A 12,971-nucleotide genomic window follows, 5' to 3' on the forward strand; every position below is an offset into this window, starting at 1 on the left:
TTTTTGACAATCATACATCTTTAATATGTTCAGCACTTACACATGAATCAAAATAAGTCTCCCAAAAAGTGTTACTTTCAAAGGACATTACATACAATGAACATGGTTTTTATGGTACAGCCAAACAGTGATCAATAAACAACAAATGACATGTCGTTTATGTTAATCCTCTCTCTCCCCAGTCTCTCACACACATAGCAAGTACACACAATCCTGCTCCGAACTTCACTTCAACTGCTGTCCCTGTAATTAATAAAGCATGTACAGTCCTTGAACATCACACATCCAAAAATAGTGTAACCGCAAATCAAGAGGCATGAACTCATCTTGAGGACAAAGGGCCAAGGAAGAACTGAAGGCAAACACCAGAACTCCTTTTTCCTTCATCGTCCCCTACCTGTTGGCACTTATTCCTCAGAATGAATGATCACCAGCTAGGCTAAGTATCTGTTTTTTTGAAGGGATGAAGCCATGCACATCAAATAGAGCATAGAGCAGCAAAACAGAGGGAAATATAGCATATAAGAGGTGGTGGTTAACCCTAGCGAATGAAATGTTATAAGATCGAAATGAGGAAGAGTGGCATGGGTTAATTGGGAAAATGGGCAAATACAGCCTCGATGATTGTACCTTCTGGCGCAATTAAAATGGTCCATTCGCTCGTTTGATTGATTGATTTGTGGGGTTTAACGTCCCAAAACCACCATATGATTATGAGAGATGCCGTAGTGGAGGGCTCCGGAAATTTCGACCACCTGGGGTTCTTTAACGTGCAACCGAATATGAGTACACGGGCCTACAACATTTCCGCCTCCATCGGAAATGCAGCCGCCGCAGCCGGGATTCGATCCCGCAACACCATTCAATTCTGCTGAGTGAAATTATATGTTACCGTGAAACCTTGTTCATACATATCTGCCGGAAACGGCGACATAACTATGCACTGAATATACTATACGCATTAACCACCAGCTACAAATATGAATCTCCTGGTTCACGCCATCGTCGCCAACAAAGGAATAAATACAGCGGCACCACAGCAAATATCACCCTAAATTCTCACCACAAAGCCATTTCTTTCCTTTTGCAGAAGTGCAAAAAAGATTCCCTTTCGTACAACTGGCAGATAGCATGCGGTCATGAAGCAGTTACAAATCATAAAGCATTTCGAAACTACTGCAGGGTCTGGCATACGTAGCGAGGTATAGTGACCGAACAGACATAGGGTGTGTTCCAATACTCAGTGTAGACAGCTCAATAGACAGCTAAATGGACAGCGGCCATCTTAAGTCCCATTCCAATTCTCACGAAGCCGGCAAATGAGGCAGCTTCGAGAAGACTGCATCGTGGAAAAATAAGATGCAGGCTACTTTGCAATCCAAACAAGATGGCGGCTCAGCAAATCGCTCAGATAGATAGGATTTCGCCAGAATGGTCATCTGCACACAAGCAGACGCTTCTCCAGACGCTCAATGTGAGTAACGATTTTTCGGACAGCATAGGCTCGATGCCGTCTTCTAAGCTGCTGCGTAGACTGTCCAAGACACTGTCCAAGAGTTCAAACACAGCCATAATCCGCTGTCTGCAATACAAGTGTTCTGCGGTCTAATTCTATGCGAAAATTGACACAGTTCTTTTAGAAATGCAACAGTGTCGCAGAGAGCCAAATTGTATACTGGCTTGTTGTGTGCAGCGCTTCACCCACTCTGCGCGCGCCCCGACTGCGGATGCTTGCTGTAGATTACGCCCACTGTAGCCAGCTGTGTTAACGCCGTGATGACAAGCTTTTTGCAAGTGAAGCGCATTCGGTGATACTCCAGCATTCCTGGCCACGTACGAAGGTGCGTTTGGGCTGGCGCTTATTAAAAGAGTACAGTATGGTTAGAACAGTGCTATGCTCACTGAACGGTGCGCATGCTAGCATCGATACAACAAGGTTTCTCAAGAGAAGCGGCCCACAACGTTAGCTCCGCGACAGCGAGTTGCTTATGTTTCAGGAAAGCGGTGCGCACTTGAACATGGTCCCACACGAGACAGCCCAGCGCGTTCAGGTGGTTTCATATTAATTTAAGAGCGTGCATTAGGCCTAAAGTGAAGCTATGCCACCCACATGCCGGAGCTGATAGCTGGGGATGCTGTGACCAAGTTTTTCGTCAGCAATAATTCACACCAGTGCCTTTCTTAGTGGTCGCCACCTTGTCTTCGTTTTTTTTCTTTGTGACTGCACGCAAAAGCATCGCTGCGATTGCGCGGTAGACAGAATAATTCGTTGACCTATCTCCGCACTTATCGAAATTCCGGAAAACCATTTACGGCATGTTGTGGTGTTAGCAAGTTCAGAGACGCAGTAAACTTTTACGCCGCGAAATATCGCGGTTTGCAGTTCTTACGCTCTTACTGATATACACGTAAGACAACCACTATGGCTTAAGCGGTCGTGAATGCATTAGTCTCTATGAGACTTGGACGGGGATTCATCGCAACTACATATAAAGTGGGCACATACTAACTAGGTCTGACTATACATCTAAAGAATGAAGTACGGAGAAGTGCGTGACATATGGGACAAGAGAAGGGCCTCAAACAATGTGTCCACCGTGCCACAGACATGCTCCCACACAAAAGCTTCCACTGCCTTCCCATCTTCGAGTGCACCATTGACTGAACTGACCATGACGAAATTTCCAGGACTGGTACACTTGGCAAACAAACAAACAAAACCAACTGAGCAGACAACCTAGCCAAGACAATAATTGTTGCAGTAAAAATACTTGGAACCTACTTGTTTATTTGAAAGAGCCTCAGAGAACAGACCTGTTCACTTAACCATAGTAGTACTACTGCAGACGACTATATAAGACAATCCATTATACATTCATTATCTTGTGTTTAGCTGCATAGCAATTAGGCAAAAGTCAGCAATGTCTTGAAGGCTCTGCAACAGACGCTTCAGTTAAAAATAATTGTGCAGCCGACGGCACTTATTTGCTGCGGTGAGAACATTCAACTATAAAGTCAAGTTGAGCCTAATTCTGACACTAGTATCAATGAATATTGGATATAACGGGAGAGACTGGTCCCTTTTGTATGTCTTCTACAACGAAACAAACTGCTTCCTACAATGTCCCCATGCTGAATTACCTGTTTGAGCAATGAAACCTGGTCGTTAGGAGTATGAATGGGAATGAATACAAATGTGAATAGACGGAAAGGGAAAGAAGTCATATTATCGCAGGAAAAGCAAAGCACTGATAATCACGGCAAAGTCAAATTCATAGTTATAACCACACAAAATCGGCATGAACAGTCAAACAGTGTCATGCCGCATGCACAGGCAAACGCAAACACATGCCAGTTGCTTGAACGACACATACAGTTTACATACAGTTTCCAGGATGCCCTGTGTTAGGCGATAGTTTCTTGGTCTTCATGCTAAGGGTTCCAGCGTTTTATAAAGCTGTGTTTTTCGAATAGACTTGTCACTAGTCAGTAAAGTGTCATCTTGTTTTCCGTCTTTTTTTTTTATAAGTGTTTTCGGGCCTCTCCACTCCTTCCACCATCTCGCGCGCTTTCACTTGTACATAGAACATACAATGCACACAGCGCTGTTATCTAATTTCGACTTCGTATGAAACTGCATGATGACAGGGCTGCAGAGGACAAAGACTTGCAAAGAGTGTTCATGCACAGTCGAACACGGTTATATCGAACCCACATATATATTGAATTTTCAGGTATATCGAACTCGCAAGTTATCCCCTTGAAATTCCTTTGTAAAAATATAGATAATCACACGTTTATATCGAACGGTATTTTTACCCACTTTTGGATATACCGAAGTCCACGCAAGCTAGAAGGTGCGCTTTCGCCTTTTATTTTTTGTTGCTGTTTTGCAAGTTTTGATTAACCAACCATAGCTTGGGCTTTTTGCTGTTGCCCTCGCAAGTGGCCATCGCCTCGCGAGCACTTTGTTGCTTCCGTTGTCGCGTTGCCTACGTACCACCGCGTGTGCAGCATTTATCTTTTGCGTGTGTGGTATGCAAAGCCACTGAGCTTGAATTTTCGTCTTCTCGTGTAGCTATGGCCAGAGTCAAGAAGCACAAGACCCTTGACTTTGCGACGAACTTGAAGGCTATTCAGGGTGTTGAGGCATGCGAGAAATGTTTGGCCGTCGCGGATGACTTTGGAATACCACGGAGCGCTCCGAGTATCTTGTTGAAAAACAAAGCAGATATCAGGGCAGATGTGGTGGTGCAGCGACATTGGGAGCCTGTCATGTGCGCACTTCTGCCCACCGATATGTAGAAAAGGCACTCTATGCCTGGCTTTTAGAAGTGCGTGTGAAGCTCATCAAGGCCAAATGGTTTGCTGCTGCACTCGGTGAAACAATTTTGCCAACAATGGTGGGTGGCTTCACCCATGTAAGCAGTGCTAGAACATCGTTGGAAAAGCCAATTTTGGCGAAAGCGAAGCTTTCAGCAGCCAGGTCATCCAGCAGTAGATGACAAAGAAGTGGCCGGAAATCTCCGTGAAGTTTTCTTTTGTCCTCTATTTTTTTATATCGAATTTTTCATATATTGAACTAATTTGTGATCCCCTTCAAGTTCAATATATCTGCGTTCGACTGCACAATAAACAATGTTTAAAATAATGTCCAAAGAAAGAAGGGGCATGCAATAAATACAGCTGCACACGGTTTGGACAACAAGACAAGCTTCAAAGAGAGCTAACTTCATTACACAATGAGTAGACATGGTTGGTGGCTCCCTGCATTAAAAAAGCCAGCCACCACTTGAAGCATGCTTGAAGAGCACATGCAGTAGCTGCTACACTCAAAGAAGTACACCAAGGAAAGCTCTGCATCCGCACAGTAGAAGGCTGCACATCCACATATTAAACAAGACGAGGGCCTCTTATTGAGCTATGAAAGTAGAGGGGGCTGGTTTGTCAGCATACAATCTTTCGCACCATAATCATAAAACATAAAGAAAGCAACATATTGCAACGTATTCTGTTGCTTTCATAAAGAAAGCAACAGAATACCAATCAAGAAGGGTCTAAGGCAGGGGGGCACAATCTCCCCAATGCTATTTACCACATGCTTACAGGAGGTTTTCAGAAGCCTAGAATGGGAACAGTTAGGGATAAGAGTTAATGGAGAATACCTTAGTAACCTGCGCTTCGCCGATGACATTGCATTGCTGAGTAACTCAGGGGACGAATTGCAACTTATGATTACGGAGTTAGACAAGGAGAGCAGAAAGGTGGGTCTTAAAATTAATCTGCAGCAAACGAAAGTAATGTACAACAACCTCGGAAAGGAGCAGCGCGAGATAGGTAATAGTGCACTTGAAGTTGTAAAAGACTATGTCTACTTAGGGCAGGTAATAACCGCAGAGACGAACCACGAGATTGAAGTAACTAGAAGAATAACAATGGGGTGGAGCACATTCGGCAAGCACTCTCAAATAATGACAGGTAGATTGCCACTATCCCTCAAGAGGAAGGTATATAACAGCTGTATCTTGCCGGTACTTAGCTACGGAGCAGAAACCTGGAGACTCACAGAGGGTTCAGCTTAAATTGAGGACGACGCAGCGAGCAATGGAAAGAAAAATGGTAGGTGTAACCTTAAGAGACAAGAAGAGAGCAGAGTGGATTAGGGAACAAACGGGGGTTAAGGATATCATAGCTGAAATCAAGAAGAAGAAATGGACATGGGCAGGGCAGCGCGTAGACAGGATAACCGCTGGTCATTAAGGGTAACTGACTGGATTCCCAGAGAAGGGAAGCGGGTTAGGGGGAGACAGAAGGTTAGGTGGGCAGATGAGATTAAGAAGTTTGCGGGTATAAATTGGAAGCAGCAAGCACAGGACCGGGTTAACTGGCGGAACATGGGAGAGGCCTTTGTCCTGCAGTGAACGTATTCAGGCTGATGATGATGATGATGGTCAACAGGCGTAGAGGACCAGAAATGGAAACACATGAGTAGCGAGATATCATCCGATTTAAATGTAAACACAACCAAGCTGGGCATAGGTATATGTGTGATATAACACCAAGCATTGTGGAACAGAACAGAGGCATGTGGGCACTTGGCACGTGCCTTCTGTGATACAGCTGCTACTCAAGTTTGGCTGGGCTCGCTCCAACAGCAGCAATTCTAAAGAAGCAGTACTACAGCACCATTAAATGCAGTGAACTTCCGGCCAATTTGATATGCCTCTTATGGCTTTGAAGAATGTTCATGTGACCCCAACATTCTGATTTAAAACGGCAAGTGCAGCTGCTTAATAGCAGGCAAGAAGTGAAAGCTTGCAGTGTGGTCAAGTGAGCAGCACATCTTGCAGCCCCAATGCAAAGGACAGCAGTCGAGATCAGCTTGGGAGCTGGCAGGTCAACAAAGCCACAAGTGATGAACTCTCTAACAGGAAAAAGTAGCCACTTACAGCAGGCAGGCATCAGAATTTCCAGCTGCATACCTGCCAAGTTCAGGGATTCTGAAGCACACTGATTTCTGCAATGGTGGGGAGGAGAGGGGGTCGCACTGAATTATTTGCCCTTATTTTTTTAAACCAAAAGAAAACAAAGAAAAAAATCATGAAAAAAAATACGAGGGGGAGAGGGACTTAATAACAAGCACAAAGATCGGCATTGCGGTCTCATAATGGCTTGGAGTGGCTGAACACACGAGGGTAGGGTTTACCACTAAGGTGAGAGTCTCAAAGTGGGAGCGCAAATACTCCCGAAATTTCGCATCATCAAAACAACAAGCAAAATATTGCACCGGGGCAAGATATAGATTTAATGCTAACGTCCAGACAGAATCGGCAGCCAAACAAGATGGCTGAGTCGCCTGAGCCATCGCTCGAGCACTACCAATAGCTTGTTAGCAGTGCTCGAGTGATGACAAAGCATGTGGCGTAATCCGTGGCGACTGAAACCCATTTGTAGATCGTAGATAGCTCATAGATTGCTATCGCGTTGCCGTGGCCGCGTTTTTTTTTGTGTGTGCATGACGGTCGCAGCAAATGGTAGCTCTGTTTTCAATTTGCCTGCGTTGCCTGCGCACGTGACTTTAAAATTAAGTCGCTTTATGCTATCTATGATCGCACCTGCCGCGTTTTTGTCCACAGAGTTCGCAGACAGCAGCATCGCTTTGACAGGTCGAGCGTTAAACGCGCACACACCTTCGGAGTTCTGTAAGTTACGTCGTCGCCATAAATTATCGTGTCAAGAACAACCGCGGTTTCGTCCACAATGGTTGTGGCAACTACAACTACACAGTCTGTAAAGGACAGTGCATGCGCTGATCGCAGGTGTACTTCTGAAGCTTCAAGCACGCTGCTCTCAGCCTTCGACGGTTCAGTACTAAGTTCATATCCCCCGCCGGAATTAGCAAAAGTGTTCAGAACATTCCAATTTTGGCCCAATGGACACAGTGGAATTTCACGAACTCGTATCTGCCGCAGTTTCATTAATTGATATGTGGGGTTTAACGTTCCAAAACCACCATACGACTATGAGAGATGCCGTTGTGAAGGGCTTTGGAAATTTCAACCACCTGGGGTTCTTTAACGTGCAATCAAATCTGAGCAGACGGCCCTACAACATTTCCACCTCCATCAGAAATGCAGCCGCCGCAGCCGGGATTCAATCCCGCGACCTGCAGGTCAGCATCCGAGTACCTTAGCCATTAGACCACCACGACGGGGCCTGCCACAGTTTCGCATCTACTATTTTGCGGTGGTGTTTCAGTGCCGCCATACTGGGCTCTTAACCTTTGCATTTTTGTTTCATGGCCACGTCGCAATATACACAACAAGAAAAAACTTAAGACTCAACAGCCCAAGATGGCGGCGTCCATATGCCTTAGGTAAAATAGTAAAATGCGGTGGGTTTGCAAAAAGCCTGGAGCAGATTGACCTATATTTTTTTTCAGTGCGACCACATAACACACAGAAATTTCGATTTCTGATAGATTTTCACGACAACCGTCCAAACAAAAGAAATGGTCGAAATCCGGGAGTCTTCCAGACAATCTGGGGGACTTGGCAGGTATGCACTGTATTACTATATACAAGAATTCTATCCCGATGACAGACATTCCATTAAGAACAGGACATGGGCCATCACCACTGGTGAAAGAACAGTGACAGTAGCTGTGCGCACTACTCTCCTTGTGCACACTATACACCAGAGTGCGTGGCACTTGTGGTGCCTTTATATATTGACGTCAAGTGCCAAACTACAGTGATGCACAAACAGGGCATCCTAAAAAATTCAATTATAAACTATGCAAGATAATTGCTAACAGTCACAGCATCAGACTGTATATTTTTCACTAATAATGTAGGCCCTGAATGTACACTACTACTTCACTGTCCTTACGGAACAAGGTATGTGGCCCCTGTATGAGCAAATGTGTGTGATTAAGTGATTTTAAAATGGTTGTATGTATAAGACTAAATATACCAATGTACAATAGAAAACGTAAAACAAACAAACATATAACAAATAATTTCCAGATGTACACTGTTTCAAATGAAAATTCTAACGTGTACTTGGATATTATTTTACAAGTCAATGTGATGTAACACAACTCAGAAAACAGTTGCCTGAATGAAGGTGTCGATGAGTTTCTTTACCAGCCATCAATTGTTTTATTTCTAAGTGATAAGTGTTAGAAGCATACAGAATGTTTACAGCCTTTTTTTCCTCAACGTAATTTATCCACAAAAGTGGAGCCACGTTCTCCTTGGGTCGGTGATGTACAATTATGAAAATCAGCTCTTTGTCCCAGGGCTCTGTTTGATCTAGCTGGCACGAGTTCCAGCTACTCTTTGTTGACCAGTAGTTCACTCATCGAGACAAACTTCATTTACAAAAGACAAGTCAATTCCCTTTCATGACATAGAAAAAGAAATGGCTTCCTCTCACAGGCACAATGTTAGACAAGACTTGAGCACACTGACTGCTTTTTCCAATGCAACAAAACAAGTGTCAGTAAAGAGCTCCAACAGAATAAAGACTTAGGCCAAAATGTATCATACAGTTTGGCGATAGATGGTGTCCACAGTCAAGATCTCCATCAAGCTCTAGGTGCACATGACACTTTGAAACAACAATAAAGATCAAGAGGGGGTGGAGGGAACAGGGGATGAAGAAAGAAAAAAAAATATATTGAACTGGTATAACAGAAAAATACCACTACTGCTGAGAATGTAAGAATGTCGCAGAGTGAGAATTCCATTTAACATCGGTGAAATTTTATGATTATCTGATATTTGCTATAATGTGAATGAACAAGAATATTGGTTTGAAATGGGTAGAATTGCACAGGAATAGATTGACAGAGGTGAAGAGGGAAAAAAAAGATACAGGGAAAAAAATTATATGAGTGCAGTCTACAAAGTGTATTTCATTCATTCAGCTAGGTCAGACACTTCACCAAATGCGAAAAGTGTAATCAAACAATTAGAAAGAAATTATGCAGGGTTGAAACAGAGCAGTCAGGAAGGCAGGTTTGAACAAGCAGGTTGGCAATATACACCTCACTACTTGGGACAGGGAACCAATGGGTGTAGCTCAAGCTCACACAGGTGAAGAATGGCCACACGGTATTCGATCGGGCATTGACGGTGAACAATTCCATCTTATTGGTGTCAGGCCTTTGAAAGCATGTATGAGTAAGGTGTAATGACAGCACTGACACCACCGGGAGGTCCAATCTTTCTTTCACTTCTAGGTTGCTACTATTCCTTTGACTTATCAGAAATTAAAAGTGGGGGGGGGGGGGGAGCAGGAAAAAAAAAAAAAAGATCTGGACACCCCACCTGGTACAGTGCAACACTATTCAATATATTTCATGGTGGCCTCAAATATGTTAACAATAAGCTTCAAATGCGAAGCAAAAAAAAATCAAATAGCCAAATAGTAACTTTTCTAAATCAACAGAGCAATCAAGGTCTTGCAGAAGCTATGCCCCTGCATCACTTGAAGCACAACAACAAAAAAAAAAAAACAATCTACAGCCGTTTCGGTCTGGGTGAGCAGGGAGAAAAAAAAAAAAGCGAAGTAGCACTCACACATCATGGTGACCTCGGACATAAACAAGTTCATGGGAAAAGAGTGTAAGGGGCCAGGGAGAAATGACTGAGGTCACGCCATCCTTATGTGTGTCTCACTCTGACGAAGAGCTTGGCTGCCAACCGAAAGATTCACCAATGTTTTTTTTTTTTTTTTTTAATGCTGCATCTGTTTCAGCAGCAGTATAAAAGGCGCCCTCACGCTATCAGCTATAACTGCATACAAACTATCATGTGTGTAGTTGGAGCAGCGGTGGTGGTGGTGGTGGTAGTAGTGGCTTGTGAAAGCTCATTATGCGTTTCTTGTAGCATCATGCGTCCAGGTACGCTGAAACTCGACTCTGCAAGAAAAAAAGAAGGATTGAAAGCCCGAACCGAGGATAAATACGCTGAGCTTTTGGTTGATTCACATCAGTGCAGAAAAGAAAGAAAAAGCCGTATTCAGGGTGAAAATTAGGGGTGAAGTTTTATACACAGAGAAAAAGACACATTTTTAAAAGTTAACATTTTCAGTGGTACTTGCTTCTATCCGACAACGATAGGCACTTGTACTGGGAGAAAAAGAAAGGGTGCTTTGTAACTTCCATGTGGTTGCAAGAACGTTATGTCCCCTCTTTGTGACTGATATGACAATGCTATAAGCTTAGACATATTTCTAAAAAAAGAAAAAGAAAATATCTTAAGGGATACTCTGAAGCAAGGTAGGAAAAAACACATATAGGACAAAGATAACGTTGAAAAGCCGGGTGAAGCAACAAAAGTCCACAATTAGTAGCCAATACCTAGAAATAAGGGTGAGCTGGAGAGCAAACAGCAGCCATTCACAGATCTTTACCAGCAACCAACAGCAGCTTCAGAAGTGTGTACAATCACTGCATATTGACAGTACTAACACATGGGGCATAAATCTCCAGGATATCAAGAAAACCAAGACAGAACTTGGATTAGACAGCATGCAATGGAAGGGAGAAAAAGAAGTGTAACATGAAGAGACAGGAAGAGAACAGAGTAAGTCATAGCACACACAGCGATAGTCAATAGAGATGCACGCAAAATATTTGGATCATCCCGAACTCATATGAACCAAAAACTAATTAAAGCTGATCATGAAGATTTTGATCATGAAGTTTTGATTGATAAGTGAAGTTTAACGACCCAAGACCACCACATTATTACGAGAGACGCCTTAGTGCTGCAGAGCACTGTAACTAATACCCTAAACTGGTGCGACTACTGGCTCATGGTTCTTAACCCCAGTAAATATAAAGCTATGTCCTTCACCCATTCACATAGCCCTCTCCTCTACGAGTACGAAATTTCTAACACTCGGATTGAAACTGTTAGTTGTTAAAAATATCTCAGTGTCACTATCTCTGAAGATCTTGACTGGTTTCCCCATGCGTCCAACATAATTTCATCCAGTAACAAAACTTAGGCTTTCTAAGACGTAATTTACAAAATGCCCCTCTCATGTTAAACTCATTGCCTACAAGTCCCTAATTCGCCCAAAACTTCAATTGCCATCTGCAATCTGAAACCCTCACCAAAGCTATCTCCCAGATGCTCTAGAGTGGTGCACAACCGCGCCATCAGGTTCATTCGCTCATCATATTCATACAACGTGTACTACAGACTGAAACAGGCTTGTCACCTCAGGGCATGGTCTAGTGGCTAAGGTACTCAGCTGCTGACCCGTAGGACGCGGGATGGAATCCCGGCTGTGGCGGCTGCATTTCCGATGGAGGCAGAAATGCTGTAGGCCCGTGTGCTGAGATTTGGTTGCACGTTAGAGAACCCCAGGTGGTCAAAATTTCCAGAGCCCTCCACTACGGTGTCTCTCATAATCATATGGTGGTTTTGGGACGTTAAACCCCACATATCAATCAATCGAAACAGGCCTGTCCACCCAAAGCCTGTCGCCGTCGCATTGCCAGCCTATCTTTTCTACACAAAATGTAGCACAGTTGACGTAATCAGATACCTTATTTCTCACCACCACCCCGTATTACCTCATACAACCCATTTTTTAGGTGTTGTCCGGCCTAATACCTGCACTCTCACGTTCTCGTCTTCCTTTTCCCACGCACCATTGTAGACTGGAATAGCCATCCCTACGCCATCGTTGCCATCACCAACCCAGAAGCATTCACTGAAGCTGTACATGCTCATTTCTCATCCCGATGGGTCCAGTGTCATTAATTCTTGTACTTCACCCCTTATGTAATGATCCCACGTGAAGACTTAAAGGAAATCAAGTGAAGTGAAGTAGTGGAGGACTCCGGAAATTTCGACCACCTGTGATTCTTTTACGTGCACCCAAATGTGAGCACACGGGCCTACAGCATTTTCACCTTTATCGAAAATGCAGTCGCCGCAACTGGGATTCGATACCGTGACCTACGGGTCAGCAGCCGAGTACCTTAGCCACTAGACCACCGCGGCAGGGCAATTACCACATCCTTATCCTACAAAGGCCCTGAAACACTTTTTCAAGTAACCATGGATTGAATTTACTGAAAGAGCTTATTGCCTCACGAATTCAAAGCTGCAAAAATTTTAAAGGGGTACTAACACCTTTTCTGAAGCCAGTTTTACTCTGCCATCCAAATCTCCTTTATACAGAGACTGCTCTGAGCAAGTTTGATGGTCAGCGAATGCTGATTAGATATTTTATTTTGATATTTAAGCCAAATTTCTCGCGGTGCGTCCACAGACGACACTAATTTGACGTCAGACTACAGTACTAATCCTGGTGACTTCAGGCAGCAGTCTGGCAAGTTGTGATGACATCAGCACCAAAACACAAGAAATTGCAGCTTGCGAGTTGCTGTCTTGATCATCCGCTCGCACCGTGCGGTCCCTAGGGGCTTTTAGCTAGTAAGT

General features: G+C 43.8%; 1 protein-coding gene across 1 annotated transcript in view; it reads right to left on the bottom strand.

Moving 5' to 3' along the window:
• Nucleotides 1-12,971, bottom strand: part of hyx (cell division cycle 73 hyrax) — a 162,939-nt gene continuing 149,968 nt past the window's right edge. The window contains exon 15 of the mRNA XM_037413200.2: nt 1-10,429. Within this exon, the coding sequence (XP_037269097.1) occupies nt 10,381-10,429 (49 nt within the window). The 3' untranslated portion in view covers nt 1-10,380. The remainder of the gene's footprint in view (nt 10,430-12,971) is intronic.

This window comes from Rhipicephalus microplus, chromosome X (assembly GCF_043290135.1).
Source record: "Rhipicephalus microplus isolate Deutch F79 chromosome X, USDA_Rmic, whole genome shotgun sequence".
Lineage (NCBI taxonomy): Eukaryota > Metazoa > Arthropoda > Arachnida > Ixodida > Ixodidae > Rhipicephalus > Rhipicephalus microplus.